Source organism: Nelumbo nucifera, chromosome 4 (assembly GCF_055504915.1).
Source record: "Nelumbo nucifera cultivar China Antique chromosome 4, China Antique-T2T, whole genome shotgun sequence".
NCBI classification, from domain to species: domain Eukaryota; kingdom Viridiplantae; phylum Streptophyta; class Magnoliopsida; order Proteales; family Nelumbonaceae; genus Nelumbo; species Nelumbo nucifera.
The window spans coordinates 66,881,139-66,908,460 of NC_142652.1; the positions used below are offsets into that span (position 1 = coordinate 66,881,139).

Here is a 27,322-nt window from a genome sequence, read left to right on the forward strand (position 1 = left end):
TGTACTGCAATCAATTAATGTTGATACGTCCGTGGAGAACAACATTAAGGTAGCCAATTTAATTTATTTTGACAACACATGCTGGAGGGTCAGGGAACTAAGAAGATACTTTGATAACTCTCGGTGTGAGGCTATTATGAACAACACACTACTTGAAATCTTTGATATTTATGAAGATAAATTAGTTTGGGTAGAGTCCACCTATGGTGATCTATCTACCTCGAAGGGGTATAAAGCTTTAAGAAAAACAAGAGGCTTAAAGCTCTACCATTGCTCCAACCTTTGTTGATTTCTCTTGGAGAAAATTCTAGAGAATTAAAAACATTCCCTCCTGCCGTATTCACTTATTCATTTGGCGGTGCTTAGACAATATGATTCCACTTAGAGTGGAAGTTGCCAAAAGGTCCAAAAAGATTGATTCCAACTACCCAATGTGTGTACTAAATTTGATGGAACTGTTAGACAGTTTTGTGTGCCCTTAGCTCCAATCAGTTTGATGTACTTATGACATTTATTGTAAATGAATAAAGTGCATATTTGATTCATGTTATGTGGTGTGTTTCTGTGTAATACCCTTAAAACCGGACACTTATGAGACTTGTGTTGGTTTAGAACGTTCACAGCCACTGGGTCAGTCTGGGGAGACCTATCTTGATAAGGCTGACACTGATGTACCACCAAGTCGGTTGGGGTGGCCTATCTCTGCCACTAGGGTGAGACCCGAGGTACATGCAGTGTGGGATCAGCTCGAGACCTTGAACCGGACCAGAATTCCAGTATTGTCCTGGACCTTAGCGTTTAGTGGGCAAAACTGGAATGTTACTCCTGACCCCTAGACTCGACTATGGCACCGCACTAGGTGGCGGATTGGGCCATCTTTGATATGCCAATCAGTGAGACCCTTAGAGGGTGTCAAAACCTGGGTATGTTGAGATGGTTCATGAACGCATCTGAGTGGGTGATCATAGTGGCAGGATCAGCCCTTTTGTCGGATAAAGGTAATGATCGGGGAAATGCACTCTCTCTGATGGAAACCAAAACTGTCGGCATTTGATTTCAATCGTTGAAATTTTGTTTTGCAAAATATATTTATGTGATATAATATATATTATAGGTTTCCAAAATTGTTTGCAAAAGGTTTTAATCCCCGAGGTCCATGTAAGAGGAGAGTGCAGCACTGTACCTTGTAGTCGGAGAGAGGTCCTCCCTTGTCGGGTAGTGTTTGATCATTATGGGCTGAGAGGTTGAGTGTAAGGCCATTGAGGGTTAAACCTGATGGGCTAATCTTACATCTGCCCACAGTCCTTGGGTGTTACAAGGTGGCTTGGCCCAAGGACCACTTAGTGTAAGTGTTGGGCCCATAGAGTCCATATGATGGGCTCAAGGGGTTCACTGGGCTATCCAGTGAATTCGGCTAGGCCTTGTGACAGAGGCTAGGCCGAACTCTTGTGGTTGATGTGTAGATCAACGTTTGGGTCCCACGCCATACAGAGAAAGTCCAACTAGGCAGCAATTTGGAAGGCTTAAGTGAGCGCATACACTTAATGGGCCAAAAGCCCAGTACAAGCTGGGCTAATTAGATTGGCTTGAATGGGGCGAATCTGAGATATGGACCAACCTTAAAGGATAAGGGAAAGTCCCTATCCACTCAGTAAGAGTCCATATTTGAATATGATTCAAAACTGGAAACTCCTAATCAAATTAGGATGGTTGATCATGATCTGCATATTAGATAAGGACTCTACCTTATCACTTAAAGGGATCAACATCTCCTAATAGGATTAGGAACTGATCCCTTTAGGATTATAAAAGGAGGAGGGGGCGGCAGCCTCTAAACACACTCATCTTAGATGCATATACAACACAGGAGAGAGAAATCAACATACAGTGAGACTGTGCCAATTTCTCCCTACTGCCTCCTTCCTACCGCCACCGCCATTAGCAGTTCATCTCCACTCACGTGGGAATCATCAAGAAGTGTTCTTGATTTAAGTTCTTTGTGAAAGAATTGTAAAGAAGTTGTGCTCACCTGCCGTCCAGTGGGTTCTTGCGAAGGATCCAGTTCTTGTGAAGAACGTTGCTGATTCTGCTCCGCCCTACACTGCGCCATCTTCAGTGGGAGCAGTCTTTGGTGATTTTTCTGGGCGTGAACACCTTCGTTGGAGGATACTAATTCTCCGTATCAGGTATTTCCCTCTCCTACTGTTTTGTTCATATCTGGTAAGGTTCTTGATTCAAGATTGATCCTTGAAAATTAGTTTTTTAAAATAGGGAATGCGATTCCTAGTTGTAGGAAGGAAAGAAATTTTTGAAATTCGCCCATTCTATTCCGCTTTATCCGAGCATCCATATGATGGATCTTTCCATTCCTTTAGGAACTTTAAGCCATCTATTCTTTCATTGTGAGTGGTCCAGAGCAATCTGATTCTGGTTCAAAATCGGTTTGAGAATTGATGAGGATAGAAAAAAAACTCTTTAGAGAGCTGGCTTCACTAAGTATCGATAGATAATGTAATGTGTTTGACTCTCACTTAGTCTCAACGTTTTCTAAGTGTCCAAATTTTCTTTGGCATATATGGAAGGCAAGATGCAAAATGGCTATTGAAAATAAGATGATGGACAACCCGAGAGTGGTTACAAATTCCGAAGCCCAAATTGGAGATATCGTCTTAAAGGTTCAATTGCATAATAGATTATCCCCTCTAGTTGATTCCCCCCTCATCCTTCCAAAGCCTTGTTCATTGGATCAAACCTCCAAAAGGTGTCTTAAAGTTGAACTACGATGGTGCAACAAGAGGATCGGCTTCTTCAATAGGCCTTGTGGTTCATAATGATGCAGGAAGATTCCAATTTGCTTGAGCTACAAAGACTCTTTCTTGTTCTACTTCAAAAACAGAGACCTAGGCTCTTTTGGAAGGTATAAATTTCCTTATCGAGCTAGGCATATCTGTTGCTATTATTGAAAGTGATGCCAAAGTAGTAGTTCAAATTGGAGAATTCACCCTTTCCTCCTTGGCATTTGACTTGTTTGATCGTTGATTCCAGAGTTCCTTTGTTTGGTATTAATTTTTTGCTCAATGAAGTTTATTCCCAGAAGTGCAAATAAATCTGCCCATATTATAATAAAGCATGGACTCTGTACAAAGAACCCAAACCTAGGTTCTTTGCCTAGATTTTTTGTCTAGTTGTATTTCCTTAGATGTCCTTCATTGAGTTTTGATTAATGAAATTTGCCTGATCAAACTTCAAAAAATAAAGAAGTGGGGAACTAATGAGGCATTAGGGACAAAGCCTCCTTGGATGCCAGGTTCCCTCTCTTTCTACCCCTACATTGCAACTACTTTTTTAGTGATTAGATGAACAACAAAAAGAAAATCTTAAGAAAGGTTTGTAATCTAAGAAAAAAGATTCATTATCCTTATCCCCCACACCGCACCTCATCTCTATTTAAATTTTTAATAGATGGTCTATACAATGACCCATTGGGCCCAACCTAATTGGTTGGTCATGTTATGCTTGATTCATCGGAATATTATATTATTTGTTGAAATGTTTAGGGGTACAAATTGGGCGATCCAGACATGAGCTTGAACTAATCCAGCTTGCAATTTTCATAGGTTGGGTTTGGATTTTTGGACCTTAGGTTGGGCCCTAGGCCTTAAGCTTGCCAATTCTTAGGGTTGGGCCTGGGTTGAACTAAAACCCAACCCAGCTTACTTGATTTGCACCCCTATAAATGTTTTGGTTTTTCGTTTTCCATTGTAAAATAACTATACTCGAAGCTATTGGATAGTACACTTGCAATTACATACCGTTACAAGGTATATCATCCATTTCCTTCAAAATATCGATAAGCCTTTCCATGCATATCATCAACAATCTAGCCCCTAAAGTTGACTAGGCCTGTCAATGATACCTGAAAATTCGAGGCCTGATCTGACATTCTGAGCATATTTGGTTTTGTTTACGTTTATTGAAAAAATGGTGCCACCTTAGCGCCATGTCATCATTTGGTGCAATAAACGTTTATTGGCTTCAAAACCACTGTTTGGTACGTGCATTTATTAAAAAAACACAAAAAACGTTTATGCATTTATTTTTATTGGTTTTCGTTAAAATAGCCGTTGGGGGAAGCGAGAATTCCAACGCCTTAAATGACGGGTAGTCTTCTCAATTTCGAGGTTGTACTCGAGTTCACCTCGTTGAGAAGCACGAGTCATAAAACAAAGAAAGTTAACACAAATAGAAGGTAACAAGCTAAGAAATTAAAGTAGTTCCCCGGCAACGGCGCCAAAAATTTGACGGGTTGTCGAAGCCCTCAAAATTAGTACTAGTCCCACAATAAAATATTTGTAGTAAAAGTGGTACTAGATCAAATCCCACAGGGAGCTAACAGTAATCTCTCAGCCGAATGAATATTATCACTGAGTGGGAAAATTAAATAACTGAAATTAAAAGAGAGTAATAGCAAACTAAAAAAAACAAGAGAAATTAGTCTTACCGAATTCTAGTTCAAGGGTTCGGGCTAGTCATTTGACCATCGATCATAGGTAGACTCTGGTAGTCTTGCAATTCAAGCATTTAACCTTAGATTTATTAGCATAGCCATAACAAACCTTGTGTTTTCCTAATTCAGCTGACCAAACCCAGCATTCGATCAACACTTATCACTACTTAACTGGGTACGATAGCGTTCCATATTAACTAGTGATAGCATTAAGCTTTGTGAAAACAGTTAAGCCAAGATAACAACAATTAAGATAGCTACAATTATCAAATCTTGTTCCATCGATTCCCTTTAGGTTAAAACATGTCAATACATTGGTCAAAGGCTGTTACGAACAATTGACCCAGAAAGATATTAACCTAATTGTTACTTGTACCATTATTCGTGACAATTACGGATCACCGAACCAATGAATACTTGAATTAAAAAGCAAGATCTTAAATTAAATACAAAACCTCACAGTGGCACAATCGAACCTCCCCCCTTGAACCAGAAAAGAAAAACTTAGCTGCTCATGATCTTCAAACTCTCCATGCTCTGCTTCTCAGTGGCCGAATTGCTCTCTTGGTAGCTTGAGTTGCTTGATGATCTCTTGGATCATTGGATTGAGTGATGCTAGAGCTGGTCCACCCCCCTCCCCCCCCCCCCCCCCCCCCTTTATATAGCTGAGGGAGAGGGCTGTTTTCCAACTCCTTGTAGGAGATTAACCTTAGCTTAGAAAGTCTTGATCTGTTTTGAACTAATCCTATCATATCTCTTATCTAGTGATCTAATCCAATCTTCTTATCTTTATAGGATTACATTCAAAACTTTAGATCTGATAAGACTCTCTCTCAGGAGATTACATTCGAAATTGGGACTCTTGGCTCTTGAATTCGAGTTGGGCTGCTTTAAAACCTTGGGCTGCTACAAGGCTCTTCTGCGAATTGGGCTTCAGCTGTGAAATGGGCCAGGCTATGAACTTGCTCCGACTTCGGGCCCGGTTTCATATTTGATGCGGACCGAATCTGTCAAAACCCAAAACATAAACGTTGCGGGCCTTTCTTTCATCTTTCTGATGCCTCTTGAATTGTCCAATTCAGAGTCCAGAATCGAGAGTTATGCCCAGATTACTGACTGTTGCTGAAACTGTGCAAAATCATCCGAATTGCCCTGTTTTCTTCCAATTGCCTTCTTTCTTGCCCTGAATTGAAATACAAGAGTAATGAGTCCATTTAAGTGCTAAATAAATGTAAAAGAGTGAATATTAGGGGATAAAAATAGGGTTCTTTTTGGTCTCATCAAATCCCCCCACACTTAAAATTTGTCCGTCCTCGGGCAAGGTAAAACTCAAGAAAAACAAAAGAAACTACCTACTGATTTTTTTTTTAATCTCTCTTCCTCTCAACATAAAGCCTGATCCATTGCATGCTTCAATCCAGACTTGGTAACCTTCCCCTTTCATCTCTTTCTCCTCTTTTTTGTGTCCAAGAGTGACCGCAAATCACCATTCCTCATGGTCCCAAGTTAAATAGACAGTCAAGGAAACAAGCCTTCCACCTGCTAAACCTTCTTGGACTGAATAAGTACCCATTGCCTTAACAAACCAATTCAGCCAGATTCAATTATCTTTCTTTGTTTCTTAGGTCAAAACAAGGTGTGTTATTGCCATAAGCTTGCTATGTATCACATCTCCACCACTTAGTATGAATTCCAAGGATCTGAAGGTGAGAATGGAGTTGGGGTTCTAGGGTGAGTGCATTTTATTCTCCATCTCACCCTTACTTTCGTTTCTAGATGTGAGTGCATTTTATGATCCATCTCACATTAGTCACGATTTTATTTTATTATTATTATTTTTTTCACAAGAACGAATCACAAGGCATCGCCATCTGATCCATGAACTCATCGATCGTGGTCTCAACATGCCTAACACAGCAAGTTCTAGAATAATCAAACCATGTTTGACGGATATTTATGTGAAATCAATCAAGCCCTTATGCAGACAATTTATATGCATCTTGCCTATTGATCAATTAAAATAATGAGGTACCATATGCAACCAAAAAAATTCAATTAGTCATGCTTGCATCCTATCCTATCTATTCAGCCTAAGCACATGATTCCTGATAAGTTGAAATCATTCAAGGATAAGTTTCAAGGGAGCAGAAATTTCAAAAGGAAAAGTCAAGAAGTGATGATCGAATCATGATAGGGTTATCCCAAATTCCACCAGATTTCCCTAATCCCCCCACACTTAAGTTATACATTGTCCCCAATGTATGTGGTTATGCATATAGTAGAGGGATTTGGGGGAACTTCCCTATGCGCCTTGCTGGGTTCCTTCAGATATAAAATCAACTGCTAAACATAGAAATCAAAACCAAACAAAATAACAAAATTAACTAAACACAATGGGTTGCCTCCCATAAGCGTAATTGTTTAACGTCGTTATGCTTGACGTCCTCTTTTGCTACCTTAACTCGATGCATAACGCGGAAAGTCCAACGAGATGTCTACCGTAGAGGAGACAATTGCATCCTCATGGAACCACTTCAATCGATGCCCATTCACCTTGAAAACCTTACCTGTATTGAGACTTTTGATCTCTACTACACCATAAGGAAACACATTAGTCACAATAAATGGACCCATCCACCTGGAACGCAACTTACCTGGCATGAATTGGAGTCGAGAATTGTACAATAAGACCTTTTGTCCAATTTTAAATTGTTTTCTTAAGAGTAAATTATCATGGAACAATTTAGTCTTCTCTTTGTAGATTTTTGAATTTTCATATGCTTCTAACTTCAACTCTTCCAGTTCTTGCAATTGGAGCTTCCTTTCCTTTCCGGCTTCTTCCATATTAATATTGCATCACTTGATTGCCCAATAGGCCCTATGTTCAATTTCGACCGAAAAGTGGCAAGATTTGCCAAAAATCAACCTGTAAAGGGGCATCCCTATTGGGTTTTTGTAAGCTGTTCGATATGCCCAGAGAGCGTCATCTAGACGTAGGCTCCAATCCTTCCTTCCCGGATTCACCGTCTTCTCCAAAATGGACTTGACCTCTCTATTGGAAATTTCAGCTTGTCCGTTAGTCTGGGGGTGATAAGCAGTGGCGATTCGGTGATGCACCCCATACTTCCTTAGCAAAACTTCGATGGCTCTATTGCAAAAGTGGGTCCCTTGATCACTTATGATGGCTCGGGGAATGTCAAACCTACTGAAAATGTTAGATTTGATAAACCCTACAACACACTTAGAATCATCAGTTTTGGTGGCCTTTGCTTCCACCCATTTTGAGACATAATCGACTGCCAAAAGTATATAAGCAAAACCACAAGAGGGAGGAAAGGGTCCCTTGAAATCAATACCGCAAACATCAAATATTTCACATATAAGAATGGTGGTTTGGGGCATCTCATTCCTACGAGATAGTGTACCTGTTTGCTGACATCTTTCACAATTTTTACAAAACAAGTATGCATCTCTAAATAGGGTTGCCCAATACAGCCCACTATCTAAGACCTTTCGAGCAGTTCTCTTTGGCCCAAAATGTCCGCCACAAGCATAATTATGACAAAAGGTTAGAATCGACATCTGCTCATCCTCAGGGACACACCTCCTAATCATTTGATCAGAATAGAATTTCCATAAATAGGGTTCATCTCATACATAATATTTTGCCTCATACCTGATTTTGTTTTTCATGGATTTGCTAAGGTAATTAGGAAAAATTCCGGTGACCAAGTAGTTCACAATATCAGCATACCACGGAACCATATCTTTTATGTGAAACAATTGTTCATCAGGAAACAACTCAGAGATGGGTGAGGAGTCCTCATCTTTCACCAACCTACTTAGATGATCTGCCACCGAGTTTTCAGCTCCCTTCTGATCCTTAATCTCTAAATCAAACTCTTGGAGCAAGAGTATCCACCTTATCAGCCTCGGTTTTGACTCATTCGCTAGTAGGTATTTCAAAGCTGCATGGTCAGAAAATACAATTACTTTAGAGTCAAGCAAATATGATCAAAATTTGTCTAAAGCAAATACAATAGCTAGTAGCTACTTTTCAGTAGTTGTGTAGTTGCTCTGTGTAGCATTCAATGTTTTGGAAGCATAGTAGATGACGTGGCTCTTCCCATCAATTCGTTGACCTAGAATAGTCCCTACCGCATAGTTGCTTGCATCGCTCATGATCTCAAAGGGCAAGTTCCAATTAGGTGGTTGAATAATGGGTGCAATTGTTAACAACCTCTGGAGTTTGTCAAATGCTTTCTTGCACTCATCACCAAAATCGAAAGGCACATCCTTTTGCAGCAAATTAGACAATGGCAATGAATTTTTTGAAAAATCTCTGATGAACCTGTGATAAAAACCTGCATGTCCAAGAAATGAATGAACCTCCCTAACATTTGTAGGGTAGGGTAAACTCACAATTAAATCAATCTTGGCCTTGTCGACCTCTATTCCTCTAGCTGAAATAACATGTCCCAACACAATGCCTCCTTCACCATAAAGTGGCATTTTTCATAGTTTAAGACAAGATTTGTTTCCACACACCGATTCAGAATTTTACTTAAACTATTTAGGCAGTCATCAAACGAATCACCATAGATAGTAAAATCATCCATGAACACTTCAATGCATTTCTCAATAAAATCAGAAAATATACTCATCATGCATCTTTGAAAAGTGCCTGGAGCATTACACAAACCAAAGGGCATTCGTCTGTAAGCAAAGGTGCCGAATGGGCAAGTGAAGGTTGTTTTCTCTTGGTCCTCCTGGGCAATAACAATCTGATAATATGTTGAGAACCCATCGAGAAAACAAAAGAAGGCCTTACCTGCTAATCTCTCTAACATCTGATCGATGAAGGGTAGGGGAAAGTGGTCATTTCGAGTGGTCAGGTTAAGTTTTCAAAAATCTATTACCATTCGCCAGCCACTTTGTACCCTCATGGGAATTAGTTCATTATTTTGATTTTTTACTACAATAATCCCAGTTTTCTTAGGTACAACATGAATAGGACTTACCCATTTATTGTCCGAAATTGGATAAATTATCCCTTCATCTAACAGTTTAAGTACTTCTTTCATTACTACCTCTTTCATTACCGGGTTGAGTTTTCTTTGTGGTTCTCTAACAGGTTTGGCGCCATCTTCCAAAAGGATCCTATGCATGCAAATCGAGGGACTGACCCCTTTTATATCGGCTAAGGTCCAACCAATTGCCGCCTTATGTTCCTTTAGGACTTTGACGAGCCTTTCCTCCTGTTCCCCAGTCAACCCTTTCGCAATGATCACGGGTAGTGTCCCTTTTTCGCCTAAGTATGCATATTTAAGATGATCAGGTAGGGTCTTTAGTTCCAACTCTGGAGCCTGCAAAACAGAAGGCATCAATTTTTTGTGAGAAAATGTCGATGGAATATCAGAATTGCTTACCTCTTGTTCCGGAATTGGTTCCGGACTATCATAGGATGCATCAAACTCCTCTTCCTTGTTCAATTGTGCATTGAACTCCAGTTCATCATCCATGTCCTCCTCTCCAAAGACTTCCTACACAATCGAATCGATGGTATCAATAGAGCAGATCGAATGACATTCACTTGGATATTTCATTGCTTAAAAAATATTGAATTTAACAATCTCTCCGTCGAATTCGACGAAGAGGGTACCCTCGTCCACATCTATTTTGGTCTTGGCCGTTTTCATGAATGGACTGCCTAATAGAAGTGGGGCTGAACTTGTGACTGTATCCTCCTCCATCTTCAGGATGTAGAAATCAACTGGAAAAATTAAATCGTTAACCTGCACCAATACATCCTCAACAATCCCTTCAAGGTAGGCATTAGAACGATCAACTAATTAAATAACAACTCTAGTTTCTTTTAAAGAACCTAATATCAAGGCATAGTAAATCGAGTATGGCATGACATTGATAGATGCACCTAAGTCTAGCATGGCACGCTCGATTTGTTTATTGCGAATCACACAAGGTAGGGTGAACATACCTAGATCAGCACATTTTTCTAGTAAGGTCCTCTTGATCACGGCTGAAACGTTCTCTCCAACTCTTACCTTCTCATCGATTCACAGCCTCCTTTTGTTAGTGCATAATTCTTTCAAAAATTTTGCATATTTTGAGATCTGTTTTATAGCATCTAACAAAGGGATATTGATCTCCACCTTCCTAAAGGTTTCTAGCACCTCTTGCTCATATTCCTCTTTCTTGGACTTTTCCAACCTACTAGGAAAAGGTGGTATAACAACATTAGTAACCTTAGGGAGAGGGGGGTCAGATATTACCTCAATGGGGTATTCGTTTGACCCGTGTCTCTCCTCTTCCTTGTCTCCCTTAGCTGCCTTCGATGGTGAGCTCGGTTGAGGCTGCAACTCCTTTCCGCTTCTCAACATTATTGCACTTGCATTCTCCTTTGGGTTGACTACCGTTTGTGATGGTAGTTTCTCGGAGTTCTGCACCTCCAACTTGCTTATGGAAGTGGCAAGTTGGCTGATTTGGTTCCCCAAATTCTGAATGCTGGCTCTTGTTTCCTGCTGAAATTGCTGAGTGTTAGTACCTAGAGCCTTAACTATTTCATCTAATGACATACCTGAATTTGAGGGTTGGCCTTGCGCTGTGATAGGTGCTGAAAATTGGGGCTGTCAACTGAAAAATTGGGGCTGATATTTCTGCTGTCCTCCTTGGTTCCCATAGCTTAGATTTGGATGATCCCTCCACCCTGGATTGTAGTAATTGGAGTAGGGGTCATATTTGCGTTGAGGCTGACCCGGGAATCCTCCTACGGCACTTACTTGCTGCATCGATCCATCCTGTAGTGATGGACACATGTCCGTAGGATGACCAGGGATCAAACAAATACCACACACCTTGGCTGTTTGCAATTGTCCTGCAGCCAGTTGCCTAACCAAAGCAACCAAAGCAGTTAAATCTGAAATCTGATTTTCTAAATTAGCATGACTTACCTCATTAACACGTCTAATAGTGCCATCTATCCTTGTGCTGAATTGTTGTGAATTTTCGGCCATGTTGGAAATTAATTCCCTGGCCGCTTCGGGTGTTTTGTTCACCAAGGCTCCTCCCCTGGCTGCTTCTACCATACTTCTATCCATGGGCTGGAGCCCTTCATAGAAGTATTGGATTAAAAGTTGTTCGGGTATTTGGTGGTGTTGACAACTAGCAACAAGTTGTTTAAACCTTTCCCAATATTCGTATAGTGTCTCACCACCAAACTGCCGAATTCCACATATTTCTTTCCTAATGTTTGTAGCCCGGGATGCAGGAAAATATTTATCTAAAAATATCATGTTCATCTCATCCCATGTACGTATTGAACCGGGAGGAAGAATATATAACCAATCATTTGCTTTATCTCATAAAGTAAATGGAAAAGCTATAAGTTTTACCTGGTTCTCGGTCATGCCCTGTGGCTTCATGCTAGAACAGACGACATGGAATTCCTTTAGATGTTAATGAGGGTCCTCACCGGAAAAGCCATGAAAAATAGGCAGTAATTGTATTAAACCAGATTTTAGTTCAAAGGCTACCTCAAGAGTGGGATATATTATGCATAGGGGCTGTTGGTTCATAGTTGGTGCAGCCAATTCCCTTAATGTTCTCTCTCTATCAGCCATCATTTCTTCCTCTTCGAAGATGGGTTGATCACAAGTTGGTAGATCGAAATATGAATTCACCCTTTTAGGTGAACGATCCTTCATTTTTTTCACCTCCTTCCTTAAACGACGGGTAGTCTTCTCAATTTCGGGGTTGTACTCGAGTTCACCTCGTTGATAAGCACAAGTCATAAAACAAAGAAGGTTAACACAAATAGAAGGTAACAAGCTAAGAAATTAAAGTAGTTCCCCGGCAACGACGCCAAAATTTTGATGGGTTGTCGAAGCCCTCAAAATTAATACTAGTCCCACAATAAAATATTTGTAGTAAAAGTGGTACTAGATCAAATCCTACAGGGAGCTAACAGTAATCTCTCAACCGAATGAATATTATCACTAAGTTGGAAAATTAAATAACTAAAATTAAAAGCGAGTAATAGCAAACTAAACAAACAAGAGAAATCAGTCTTACCGAATTCTGGTTCAAGGGTTTGGGTTAGTCAATTGACCATCGATCATAGGTAGACTCTGGTAGTCTTGCAATTCAAGCATTTAACTTTAGATTTATTAGGATAGCCATAACAAACCTTGTGTTTTCCTAATTCAGCTGACCAAACCCAACATTCGATCAACACTTATGACTACTTAACTGGGTACGATAGCGTTCCATATTAACCAGTGATAGCATTAAGCTTTGTGAAAATAGTTAAACCAAGATAACAACAATTGAGATAGCTGCAATTATCAAATCTTGTTTCATCGATTCCCTTTAGGTTAAAACATGTCAATACATTGGTCAAAGGCTGTCATGAACAATTGACCCAAAAAGATATTAACCTAATTGCTACTTGTACCACTATTTGTAACAATTATGGATCACCGAACCATGGATAGCAGTAGGAAAATCAACATTAATTATTTTGTCAGACTAATTAACATTAACATCCAATGAAAATATGCACAATTACCAATGAATACTTGAATTAAAAAGCAAGATCTTAAATTAAATATAGAACCTCACAATGGCACAATCGAACCTCCCCCCTTGAACCAGAAAAGAAAAACTTAGCTGCTCATGATCTTCGAACTCTCCATGCTCTGCTTCCCAGTGGTCGAACTGCTCTCTTGGTAGCTTGAGTTGCTTGATGATCTCTTGGATCCTTGGATTGAGTGATGCTAGAGTTGGTCTCCCCCCCCCCCCTTTATATAGCTGAGGGAGGGGGCTGTTTTCCAACTCCTTGTAGGAGACTAACCTTAGCTTAGAAAGTCCTGATCTGTTTTGAACTAATCCTATCCTATCTCTTATCTAGTGATATAATCCAATCTTCTTATCTTTATAGGATTACATTCAAAACTTTAGATCTGATAAGACTCTCTCTCAGGAGAGATTATATTCGAAATTGGGACTCTTGGCTCTTGAATTCGAGTTGGGCTGTTTTAAAAACTTGGGCTGCTACAAGGCTCTTCTGCGAATTGGGTTTCAACTGTGAAATGGGCCTAGCTACGAACTTACTCCGACTTCAGTCCCGGTTTCATATTCGATGCACACCGAATCTGTCAAAACCCAAAACATAAACATTGTGGGCCTTTCTTTCATCTTTCTGATGCCTCTTGAATTGTCCAATTCGGAGTCCGGAATCGAGAGTTATGCTCAGATTACTGACTGTTGCCGAAACTGTGCAAAATCATCCGAATTGCTCTATTTTCTTCCAATTGCCTTCTTTCTTGCCCTGAATTAAAATACAAGATTAATGAGTCCATTTAAGTGCTAAATAAATGTAAAAGAGTGAATATTAGGGGATAAAAATAGGGTTCTTTTTGGTCTCATCACTTATATTTAACATTACAAAAAATATATTTTATATATTATACTATATATGAGTTTAGATATATAATAAATTCAATATGTTATATTTATATTAATTTATTATATATAAAAGTTGAAAAGTAATTAAGTTTTTTAATTTTTCTAGTAGTTAAAAAAATAAAGAAGAATTGAATTAAATCCGAATCCGTTAGGATTCAAATTCGAATCCAAGGTCTTCAAATCTAATTAGATTCGTATGCAGGTTTCAATAGTCAGATTGGATGCTAATTTTGCTGAATCCTATCTGAATCCAATCTGATTATAGCCCTGGAGTCGACCATCATCTCCATCCCATTTGCAATGTCAATAAGACGGGTAAAATGGTTAATCTGAGTATTTTTTATCCTATAGGGTTGGGCTAGAGTCAGGTCTATTTCGAATAAGGTCAAGTTATGGTTTGTCCCTTTATTCTTTAACATGAGTTGGGTTCAGGTTTCGTTGACTTGGCATGGTAGGTAATGATATCCCTGCATATATAGAGGGTATTCTTGCAATTTGAAACAGTTTTAATTTTTCTATACTTGTTTTATTTTGTTTTTTTTTTCTTTTACAAGTGACACTTTGGAGGCTGTTGGCTTTTTAAAATGTGTTATAAAAAAATATAAGAATTGATGCGACACGATCTGGGCACTCCTAGCTGGCTATTGACTGGCTCCTTGTTGGTAACGAACGGCACCTGAGAAGATGAAGAAGAAGGATTCCTGGGGATTTGCCCGGTAGGAATACTCCGAAGCTTAAGTTAGAACACTGGGGAGGAAAAAGAGAGAGTATAAAAGGCTAAGAGTGTAGATCACACTGGATCATTATGTCTCAAGATTAGCTCGTGAGCAAGTAAGAGTGCAAGTTTAGATCTAATTCGAGAGAGAGAGACTATCTCTCTGCTTAAAGGGCTTTTATAGGGGCGTTCTTGTCAAATCGGGCGTAACCACCACTGGGCTCCTGTTGCAGTCGTTACCTGCCGGGGCTGCGCAGGTGATCGTTACAATGTACTACTCGCTTGGCTGAGTGACACGTCTTCGAAGGGACAGCCACGCCACCATCTGTCGAGAGACGTGGGGCAGACTATCAATCGGACAGGGACTACACCGTCAGTCGAGAGACGTGGCGCTGTCTAACGAGTACGATCTCGTCAGATGGAAATTTCCTGAGAGTGTCGCATCACAGTCGCAAGTTACTTCATAGCGGGCTATCCTTGCCGCGAGCTATTTTGTAGCAAGCTCTTAGGGGTACTTTGAGGTGACCCTTATCAAGGTTGGTCTTTTGAGCTGTTCTTTTGCCCAGGTGCTTGGGCGAGCTGGTTTCCCTAGCTTGCAAGCTGAAATAATCTTGGAGTATTCCCTTCTTAGTAGCTTGGGGGATCTGGAGCTCGCGTTATAGCAAGCTCCCCCTATAGAGAGCTATGACATAGCGAGTTGTTCTACAGACTCGTTACTTGGTCGCGGTCAAGCCAGGCTGCTGAGCTGTTGCTCGTGCTGAGTCAGGTCCACATGTCATCATCTCAGTAGGTCGGGGGTCAAATCATCCTCCATCAATTGCCCCCCACTCCTCAAGCTAAGAGTGTTTCCTTAGCACAAGGAGTTCATGGAGTGTGACGGATTGATTTGACCGAAATTCAAACTTGATTGACTGCTCATATTAAATGTCTGCGCGGGAATCAGGGGATTTTTTGACTTTTCGAATACTGAAAATGTGCTGAAGTGGCTCTTAACTCCGGACATCGTGCAGCCGTCATTACCCCAATCATGGGATACGTGCGGCCTATCACATTTCAGTTTCAGAAGGCGTGTGGTCAGCTTGACTGCGAACCGTCAGATCTGCTTCGATCTGGGCCGTTGATTCGGGAGTATAGTGACTATAAATAGGAGGACCCCCTGGGCCTCATTTCCTTTCATGCCATCTTGCTGCCTTCGGATTCTGAGGTCGCGCATTCATCTAGTCTACCCGAGTTCCTCAGTTTACTTCGTTTCGTCTTTTCTGGTGAGTCCCAATCACTGTCAACCATGTCTGGGTACCCATACCATACCTACCACCGGGGCGGTAACCAGGACGACGATGTTCCCGCGAGCTCGGGAGCAGGTCCTGGAGGCTCAGGAGACCTCCGGCGATGTAGCATCTACTTCTCGGGGGAGGGAGCCTGACACTTTTAGCCCTTCCTCCATGACGGCGGAGAGACTCAGGTCTCTAATCCGCTATTTTCACCTCCCTGGGGACCTGGTCTACAACCTCCCCACTGGCAACTTCCCTTGGGAGCATGGTCCCAATTATATTGTTATCTTCCAGGAATAGGTCGAGGCTGGCCTGCATCTCCCTCTACACCTCTTAATAGTGGAGGTGCTAAACCATTTTAACGTCACCATCGATCAGTTTCATCCCAACGCTATTTGGAACATGGTTGGGACTATATCTTTGTGTTATGAGTACTATCTTCCTTTGAACCTTGACATCTTTGCCTCTATTCTTTGTATAAAAAATGCCACTCCTGGGGTTCCATCGGAGAGGCGCTTTTACTACCTCTCTTCCTGCCGTAGCTATAAGCTCTTGTACAAGCTACCGAATAAGATTCCCGCCTGGAAGCGGGATTATTTTGTGGTCCGTAACCCCGAGGGGTGGCCCTTCCCAACTTCTTGGAGAGGTGCCATCCAGGACCCCGGGGCCGAGCTGGACCCCGAAACTTGGAAAACGATGCTGTCCTGGGCATCAGTAGGCTTCCTTTGTTCGGACTACTTGACCGAGGAGAAGCTCGTGCAGGCCGGCCTGAGTCCGGGTAGGTTGTCTTTTTAGGTCGCGTAGTGTCTTGTAGTAACATTGTGTATATACATGTACTCTATTCTTTACCAAACTGATATCTTGTGGTTTCTTTTTTGGCAACCATTATGTCTGGTGTTGATTCGCGCCACCTCCTTTCGAGCAACCAGAGGCGCAAAGTGAAGAGGTCGCGCCCCGACCAGACTCCCTCCTCTGGGGGTACCAAGTTCGGGTTTGCTAAGCCAGACTTCACCTCTCTGCCGACCAAAGTTCCGCCGCCTCCATCTAAAGGGGGTGCTGGTGGGGCCAGCCTCGAGGAGGGCGAGCTCCCATAGCAAGGGGTGGTCCCTCCAGGTCTTTCTCAGCCATTTCCCTACCCGCGGTTCCCAATGGCGAACTGGAAGGGTGTAAATGACTTCATTGTGGCTCGTCGAAGGAGCCGAAGAGCGATCTGCATTGAAGGGGTCGCTATGTGGGGGGCGATGGAGCTTGGGGATCTTGCCATGCTCGCCGCCTCTCACTGTATGGTGGTAAGTGGTCATTCTCTTCTCCTTCGTCTTTCGCCATACGCGCCATGGCCCTCCAGACGCACGTCCACTCCTGTGACGCTCATAACCAGAAGGTCAACGTTCAGAAGCTCCAGGGTGAGCTCGACCGGACTCGGGGCAAGCTCCTTCACACTCGCAAGGGGAGTGAGTCCCAGGAGCTGCTCGTCCAAGACCATAAGGCGCAGATTGCCAGGCTTTCTGAAGAGAGTGCGCGCTACAGGGAGGAGTCATCGAGGGTGGCAGCGGAGAGGGAGCTCCTTCGCCAATAGGTTTAGGACTTGGAGTCCACTCTTCTGGACCGAACTCGGAACTTCGACAACATGGTGGAGGCCGAGCGGGAGAGAGCAGTCTGGGACTTCAAGGACTCTCAGGAGTATCATGACCTCCAGGTGGAGTATGGCTCAAGCTCGTACCGCTCCGGATTCAAGCTCTGCCGCTGGTTGGTCCGAAAGAAATTTTCCGGGCTCAATCTTGATGGCATCACTATGAAGGACTTGTCTCCCGAGATGGCGGACCAGGCGGAAGAGGAAGAGCCTGACTCCCCGGAGGGCGAGGACGAGGTGGACCCCTAAGGCTGGCGGCGTCGATTTTCTGCTTTGATTTCTGGTGGCTCCCGGGTGCCATAAACCAGGTCTTGAAAAGATCATTGTTGGGCGGTTGTGCCCTTTTTACCTTCTACTGAACTTTCTCGAGCTGTTTTGCTCGGTTGTTTTTTTTTTTTTGAAATAGTAATGAAATTTCTTTTCTTCTTCTAAGTATGGTGTGTTCTTTTTATTTTTGCTAAAGCGATCTCACCACTTCGAGCTATTAGGGCTACATACCCGAAATAGGACCTTTCGGCAGTTACATTTGAGGCATCCCTATAGTATACCGCGGAGTGGTTACCATGTATGCCTGAACTATACGTTTGTTGCTTATACCTTAGTTCAACCAATGTGCCGAGACGAGCCATGTTTCATGGGGTTTAAACCCGAGTTGCCACGCCTTTGATATTTCATACTTTGCCTTCGCCACTGAAGCGGCTAAGTCTTTCCTGATGCCGAGGTCTTTGTTAGTTCGGTGTTTTAGCCTTTAGGCTGAGTGGGTGACATAGTCTGCCCTTGAAGTTTGCCCACGCCATGGAGGCGAATGAGTCTTGTCGTGCCGAGGTCGTGTTAGCTCGGCATTTTGGCCCTTAGGCTCCGGGAGTGACTCATGGTCTACTCAGTAGTTCGCCCATGCCATAGAGGCGACTGGGTCTTATTGCGCCGATGTCGTGTTAGTTTAGCATTTTGGCCCTTAGGCTCCGAGAGTGACTCATGGTCTACTCAGTAGTTATAGGTAATATTGTCTTAAGTTGACAATATTCCATGCCCGAGGTACTTGTTTCCCTTCAAGGGTTTCGAGCTCGTACATTCCTTCCCCGAGAACTTGTTTCACTCAGTAAGGTCCTTCCCAATTCGGTCCGAGCTTACCAACGCCGGGCTCAGGTACCACAATTTTTTGAAGGACCAGGTCGCCAACGCGGAGGTTTCGCTTCTTGACCCTGGCATTATAGTACCGAGCTACTCTTTGTTGATAAGCTGTGGTCCTGATATATGCAAGGTCCCTCACTTCGTCGAGTAGGTCGAGGTGGGTACGTAGCTCGTCTTTATTTGCCTTGTCATCGTACGCTTCCAGTCGTAGCGAGGGAACCTCAATCTCAGCTGGGATGACTGCTTCGGTGTCGTAGGTGAGGTTGAAGGGAGTTTCTCCTATGGCAGTCTTTTCTGTGGTTCGGTAAGCCCATAGAACTCTAGGTAGCTCGTCTGCCCACAGTCCTTTAGCTTGGTCTAGGCGTGCTTTGAGTCCGCAAAGAATAGCTCTGTTCGTGACCTCTGCTTGACCGTTTGCTTGAGGATGTGCAACGGAAGTGAAGTTCTGTCGGATCCCCATGTCTTGGCACCAGTTCTGGAATTTGATGTCCTTGAACTGCTTGCCATTGTCAGAAATTAACACCCGAGGTAGCCTGAAGTGGCATACGATGCTCTTCGAAAAGAAGTTCTGAACGTTTCAGGTTGTGATTGTTACGAGAGGTTCAACTTCTACCCACTTGGTGAAATAATCCACTGCTACCACTAATAACTTCCTCTGGCCTGTCGCTGGTGGAAATGGCCCGAGTATGTTGATACCCCATTGTGCGAAAGGCCACGGGCTGGTGAGGTACTTGAGGTCGGCAGTGGGCTGATGGTGGATGTTGGCGTGCTTCTAGCATTTGTCACATTTTTCTGACGAGCTCAATGGCATCTGCTTTCATTGTCGGCCAGTAGTATCCCTGTCGTAGTGCTTTTTGGGCGAGGGCCCTGCCCCCCAAGTGTCCACCGCACAGACCCTCATGAGTGTCACGGAGTACGAGCTCAGCTTCGGTAGGTCGCAAGCAGCGCAGATAGGGAAGCATGTAGGATCTTCGGTACAGCCGTTCGTCTATCATGACATATTTGGCTGCCTGACGCTCTACCCTCCTGGCGGCGTTGCGGTCCGCAGGGAGGATCTCGTGTAGCAAGAAGCTTGCGAGTGGGTCGATCTAGCTCGGCTTTGCTTGAACGATAGGAGCGACCTCCTCTGCCCCCCCGAGAATGCTAGGCCGAGGCAAGTTCTCTGTGTGCATGGTTCTCATGGTATTATCATTGGTGCTGGCCAACCGGGACAGGGCGTCGGCCTCAGCGTTCTCCGACCTTGAGATTTGCCTAATGAAGTATGACTGGAAGTTGAGCAGGGCCTCCTGTACTTTGGCTAAGTAAATAATCATAATCAGTTCGCGAGCTTCGTATTCTCCTATGACCTGATTGACCACGAGCTGTGAGTCGCTGCAGATGATAATGTGTTTGGCTTTCATTTCTTTGGCTAGAGCTAGCCCGGCTATCAACACTTCGTACTCCGCTTCATTGTTGGATGCTGCGAACTCGAAGCGTAGTGCGTACTCCAACTTTGTGCCACTTGGGCCGTGCAGGACTATTCCGGCTCCACTACCCTGCTGGTTCGAGGAGTCATCTATGTGAAGGATCCAGGGCTCCTCATCCCAGTTCGCACTTGGCCTAACTAGGAGAGATAACGCACTAGCTGCAACCTTACGGTGCTCATACTCAATCGGCCTGGGAGCTTCGGGGTCGCCCAAACTGGGGGCCTCGTGCTCAATCGGCCTGGGGACTTCGGAGCTGAAAGTGCATTCTGTAACGAAATCTTCTAAGGCTTGGGCTTTCATAGCAGTCCGCGGCTTATATTGGAGATTGTACTCGCTGAGCTCAACGGACCACTTCGTCAGTCGACCAGAGACCTCGGGCTTGAGTAAGACTTGCCTCAGAGGTTTGTCGGTGAGGATGATAATAGTGTGAGCTTGGAAGTACGGGTGGAGGTTTTGAGCTGGATAACCAGTGCGTAGGCCAGTTTTTCTATCTCTGGGTATCTTGTCTCTGCTCCCTGCAACACTTTACTAACATAGTGGATAGGTCACTAGACCCGATCTACTTCTTTTATTAGTACCGAACTCACCACTTCGTCGCTGGCCAAGAGGTACAGGTCTAAAACATCACCCTCTTCGGGCCGAGTTAAGACCGTTATATTAGCGATGTATTTTTTGAGCTCGTCGAACGCGAGCTCGTCGAACGCGGGGAGGGGGTACGACCACCAAGAAGTCGTGGTTGAGCCTCACAATGCTAGGCTAAGTGCCGACTTCCATAGGTACTGTCACCCTTCCCAGGGGCCGAACTTCCTCTCCGCTGAAGCCCACTAGGGGAGTGTTCGCGGGCTTTAAGTCGCTCTCCTGAAGCTGGAGTTTGTTGAAGGCCGCTTTGAAGAGGATGTTTGCTGAGCTGCCTGAATTGACGAGGACTCGCTTGACTTCGAAGTCATTGATCTTCACCTTTATGATGAGTGCATTGTCATGGGGGTAGTGGATCCCGCGTGCGTCGTCTTCTGTGAAGAAGATGGGATCTTCTGTCCTTGGTCGCTTCGAAGGGTTCTGCCCTTCCTTGCCGGTCTCACGAGCTGACGTGCGAGCTGCTGCTGAGGTGCAGCCTGCCACGATCGAGCCTCCGACTATAACATGGATGATCCCCTAGACTGGTTTCTCCTCGGGGGGCTACTTCTGTGGTTGTTTCGCTTGCTTGCTGGACTCGGGAGCGTCTCTACTTTGCTCCCCTTGTCGACCTGCTTTATTATTATTATTATTATTATTATTATTATTTTGTACAAAATTCCATAAATATCTGCGGCGAATGAGCTCTTCTATCTCATTGCGGAGGTTTTTACAACTCTCGGTACTATGACCGTGATTTTTGTGAAAACTGCAATACAAATTTTTATTCTGGGTGCTAGGGTCAGCCTTCAACCGAGGTGGTCACTTCACATATGGAGCGTCCTTGATCGCCATGAGGATCTCAACCCATTTTGTGTTGAGGGGCGTGTAGTCCCTTTCTGCTGTTGAAGCTCGAGAGGGCTGAACTGGCCTCGCCCCCCGAGCTATGTCCTTCTCCTTCCTGCTGTTGCCCTGAGACGGAGGTTCTGGCTCCCTCTTTCTTTTTTCCGGGCCTGCTCGCCCTTCTGGTTGATCTCCTCCTCAGTCCCAATAAATCGATCCGCGAGCTTAAGGAACTCGGTTACGGTTTTGGGTTGGTTGACAACTATGTGCCACTTGAACACCTTATGGGTGATACCTTACTTGGCTGCTGTGAGGTGAACTACGGGATCCAGGTCAGGTATCTGCAAACAAGCGTCATTGAACCGCTTGATGTGGCTCCAGATGGACTCCCCTTCCTTTTGCACTATGTCGAGGAGGCTCTCCTGAGTTCGCGGGCATCTCTTGCTGGTGACGAAGTGGGAGGTGAAAACCTGCATGAACTGCGCCCAACTTCTTATTGAGTCGGGCGTGATGTTTCGGTACCAGGTGAGGGCCACTCCTTTGAAGGTAGTGGAAAAGGCCACGCAAATGTAGGACTCGCTGGCTCGTGCCAGGTGCATCTGGGACTGGAAGGGGTCCACATGGTCATTTGGATCAAAAGACCCATCATACTTGTCTAGAGGAGGGAGCTTGAAATCCTTTGGCATGGGGACAACAAGGAGTTCTGGAGATAGTGGGGAAGAAACCGAGAGGAGAGGGGTAGCTTTCACTTCAGCTGAGCATACCTCCTCTTTTCCTTTGAGCTCGGGAGAGGCTCTGGAAGCAGTTTGGCGAGCTCGCCGGCGTCTTCGCTGTTGCTTTGCTGGTTCGGCGTTGGTGCTCGACGCTTCGGTGTTGCCAAGCTCGATAGGCTCGGACTGCTGGTGACGACTCTGGACTTAAGGGCCCTGTCTGTAGCCCGCTGCCAGGACCTCGAACGGGTTGTCTGCTAACGGGAGCAGCACGATCTGGGCACTCCTAGCTGGCTACTGACTGGCTCCTTGTTGGCAACGAACGACACGTGAGAAGATGAAGAAGAAGGATTCCTGGGGATTTGCCCGGCAGGAATACTCCAAAGCTTAAGTTAGAACGCTGGGGAGGAAGAAGAGAGAGTATAAAAGGCTAAGAGTGTAGATCGCGTTGGATCACTATGTCTCGAAATTAGCTCGTGAGCAAGTAGGAGTGCAAGTTCAGATCTAATTCGAGAGAGAGAGAGTATCTCTCTGCTTAAAGGGCTTTTATAGGGGCGTTCTTGTCAAATCAGGCGTAACCGCCACTGGGCTCCTATTGCAGCCGTTACCTGCCAGGGCTGCACAGGTGATTGTTACAATGTACTACCCGCTTGGTTGAGTGACACGTCTTTGAAGGGACAGCCACGCCACCATCTGTCGAGAGACATGGGGTAGACTATCAATCGGGCAGGGACTGCGCCGTCAGTCGAGAGACGTGGCGTAGTCTGATGAGTACGATCTCGTCAGATGGAAGCTTCCTGAGAGCGTCGCATCACAGTCGCAAGTTACTTCGTAGCGGGCTATCCTTTCTGTGAGCTACTTTGTAGCAAGCTCTTAGGGGTACTTCGAGGTGACCCTTATCAAGGTTGGTCTTTGGGGCAGTTCTTCTGCCCAGGTGCTGGAGCGAGCTGGTTTCCCTAGCTCGCGAGCTCCCCCTATAGAGAGCTATGACGTAGCGAGCTGTTCTACAGACTCGTTACTTGGTCGCGGTCAAGCCAGGCTGCTAAGCTGTTGCTCGTGCTGAGTCAGGTCCACGTGCCATCATCTCAGTAGGTCGGGTCAAATCTTCCTTCATCAAGAATCATGTTGTATTACAATATACCATATAAATAGCAAATCTCGGGTTCACAAGCACTGAATGCAATGTTGAATTTGAGAGTAGTTGCTTTTGTTAGACAGTTGTATGCCCTTAGCTCCAATCAGAATGATGTACATTATGAATTTATTGTAAATGAATAAAATACATATTTGATTCATGTTCCTATAGTGTGTTTCTGTGTAATACCCTTAAACTGGACACTTATGAGACTCGTGTTAGTTTAGAATGTTCACAGCCGTTTGATAAGTCTGGGGAGATTTATCCTGCCAAGGCTGACACTGGTGTGCTGCCAAATGTTGGGGTGGCCTGTCTCAGCCGCCTGGGTGAGACCCAAGGCACAAGCAGTGTAGGATTAATTGAATCTTTGAACCAGACCAGATTTCTAGTATTTCCCTAGACCTTGGAGATTGATGGGCAAAACTAGAAAGTTACACCTGACCCCTAGACTCGATTATGATACTGCACTAAGTGTCGGATTGGGCTGTCTTTGATATGCCAATCAGTGAGATCCTTAGCGGGGGTCAAAACCTAGGTATGTTGGGACAGTCTAAGAATTCATCTGAGTGGGTGATCATAGTGATAGGATTAGCCTCTTTGCCGGACAAAGGTAATGATCGGGGATGCACTCTCTTTGATGGAAACCAAGACTGTTGGTAACCGATTTCAATCGTTGAGATTTGTTTTGCAAAATATATTTTATATGAGATATAAAAGTATATATATTACGGTTTCTAATTGTTTGCAAAATGTTTTAATTCCCGGGATCCATGTGAGTAGAGAGTGCAACACTGTTCCTTGTAGCTGAGGGAGAGGTTCTCTCTTGTCGGGCAGTGTTTGATCATTATGGGCTAAGAGGTTAAGTGTAAGACCATTGAGGGTAATACCTGATGGGCTAATCTTGCATCTGCTCACAGTCCTTGGGTATTACAAGGTGGCTTGGCCCAAGGACCACTTAGGGTAATTGTTGGGCCCATAGAGCCCATGTGATGGGTTTCAGGAGGTGCACTGTCCATAACAGCGTATTCGGTCAGGCCTTATAACAAAGGTTGGGCTGAACCCATGTGGCTGATGTGTAGATCAATGTTTGGGTACCACGCCATACAAGGAAGCCCAACTGGGCAGTAGTTTGGAAGGCTAAGTAAGCGCATAACCTTATTGGGCCTAAAGCCCATTTCGAACTGGGCTGATTTGACTAGTTGAATAAGGGGCAAATTTTGAGATTGGATTAGCAGATAGGATTGGGTCTTAACCCTATCCACTCAGAGAGTCCAGATCTAAATGTGATTCAGATCTGGAAACCTCCTAATGAGATTAGGAGAAGGCTGATCTAATCTGCAGATAAGATAAGGGTTTACCCTTATCACTTAAAGGGAATTCTGATCCAAATATGATTTGGATCAGCAACTCCTAATGGGATTAGGAGCTGATCCCTTTAAGGTTATAAAAGAAGGAGGGGGTGACAGCCTTTTGACACACTTCACATCCTGTCTTCAGAGCTGAAATCATAGAAGAGAGAATTCAGCATTACTGCGCTAAATCTCTCTTGCCGCCTCCTTCCTGTCGCCGCCATATCTGCCAGTTTGATCTCCTGTTCTCAGTGGGAGTGATCAAAATCAAATCTTAATATCAGTTCTTTGTGGAAGGACTGATTGGAAGTAGTGCTCACGTGCCATCCAGCTGATTCTTGCGAATGATCTGGTTCTTGTGAAGAACGCTGTTGATTCTGCTCCATCCTGCACTACGCCATCTTCAGTGGGAGCAATTTTTGGTTCTTTCCTTGGGCGTGAACACCTCCATTGAGAGATACTATTTCTTCGTATCAGGTATATCCCTCTCCTACTATTTTTGTCAGATCTAGTTCGGTTCTTGGTTCAAGATTGATCCTTAAAAAATATGATTTTTCTAAAACTGAGAATTCGATTCCCAGTAGGATGGAGAGAAGTTTTTGAAATTCGCCCATTCTATTCTGCAAGATTCGGGCGTCCATACGATGGATATCTCCTCCCTTTAGCTTTGTGAAAAAATGTCAAATGTTATGTCTATATTCAATTTCCCCTCCTAAAATCCTAGATGTTGAGATCTGGCGAGCCTATTTTAATTTTCAACCTAAAAGAGGAAAACATACATGTCATAAGAGATTATTTGGACTTTGACACAACAACAACAAAAACAAAGAACTATATAAAATATTTTTTTAAATCATTACTTGATAAAAATGATTTATTTTGCATGTATATAAATATATAATAAATATGGTCATTTTTCAATCCAATTTATACTATTACTACTAGTAATGGTAGCAATTGTACATTTTAAAATTAAACATTTTTTACAATATTTATATTTATTAAAATACTACGATAATCAATTATTTAGTTATAGTTATTTCATAGACCGTTTGAACTATTTTTGACCAAGTGACTCAATTCAGGTGTTTCTCAAACAATAAACTTTTGATTCATGAGAGTTCTAATTCACAAATGTTCCAATTTATACATATTAGAGAATATCAACCTATTCAAAGATCTCACTTAACAGTTTAAGCTTTTAGGTTGAATGGTTATTTGAGATGTACCAGAGCCACTTTGACCAAATAGTCTAATATTTGATCCTCATTACCCCCATTATAATTAATCAAGTTTCAACACTAGGTTTGGATGGGCCTGTGGTTATTCTCACTTCAAACCTAATGGGCCCTCATGTGAGGAGGGTGTGTTAAAAAATATCAATCTATTCAAAGATCTCACCTAACAGCTTAAGCTTTTAAGTTGAATGGTTCTTTGAGAATACATATTTGACTTTCCATATATATTATTTCAATAAAAAAAAATCCAAATGCATTCTTAGAATAAGTTCAGTGTTATTGGCATCAAATACGGAGAAGTTAAAACTTCAAATTGGAGGAAAATTTGACATTTGAACAAGTATATCCGTGTATATGCATACATTCGAATTGATCAATGTGAGCTATAAGGCAAAAAACTAGTTCAATCACATAGGCACTTTCATTTATTATTACCATATTCATTTGGAGATAGAAAATCATTTTACTAGAGATTCACAAAGTCCTATCATCAATCTCATTGTTAGGAGGCATTTGGCCATTGTGGTTTTTGTCATGGACTCTTTTAATAGGGCTTATTTAATTGCTATGTAGAGGGTCCTGACAAAGTAATGGATATCTTCTTCAACAATTTCCAGCTCAATCTGTAGCAGAATAGACTCAACAGGCAGTTAGTTACTCATATTGTTAGATTAAGCAAATGGATATCCTGGTTGTTTTCCATACCAAATTTGTGGCTGAAAGAAGATGAAACCATAAGGAAATGCGTGAATTGGATTGAATTCTCAAGCTTGAACCTTACGGCTGAGTCTGGCTCGATAGAAAAATAAGAGAAGCAGAAAGGGAAGTTACTTAATGAACTGATCTGTTCCCTTTTAATTTATTAACCTTGATTTTTTTTTCCATAAAGTATCACTAGGTTTTCACTTGCATAAGATGATGAAAAATCCTCTCCTCTGAAACAATTGACAGTGGAAATCCTGCTTTTGATTAATTATACTGTAGTCTTAATTACCACCTCCTTAGGATTTGCCTTATGTTCAAATATTCTAAACAAACTTTCTCCACCATATTGAGCATCAAAGAACAAATGCAGATACCAAGATTCTAAGTAAGGAAACCAGTTTAAACTTTAATGTAACCAATAACCAATACTACGAAGGGGAAGATCAAAGATATCCATCTAATACACCACAAATGAACTCTAGCAATATAGTACAGTAGTACACATGATGCACATGGTCAGGATT

At 43.1% G+C, this 27,322-nt stretch overlaps 1 protein-coding gene across 1 annotated transcript; it reads right to left on the reverse strand.

The window, feature by feature from the left end:
• Positions 1 to 5,175: 5,175 nt before the first annotated feature.
• Positions 5,176 to 27,223, reverse strand: LOC148800667 (uncharacterized). Its single transcript, XM_088903143.1, has 4 exons — positions 9,937 to 27,223; positions 9,529 to 9,873; positions 8,562 to 8,871; positions 5,176 to 8,475 (listed from the first exon to the last, which is right to left on the reverse strand). Exons 1-3 carry the CDS (start codon positions 10,027 to 10,029, stop codon positions 8,740 to 8,742), a joined length of 570 nt encoding a protein of 189 aa, XP_088759269.1. The 5' UTR covers positions 10,030 to 27,223; the 3' UTR covers positions 5,176 to 8,475; positions 8,562 to 8,739.
• Between the last annotated feature and the right edge of the window lie 99 nt (positions 27,224 to 27,322).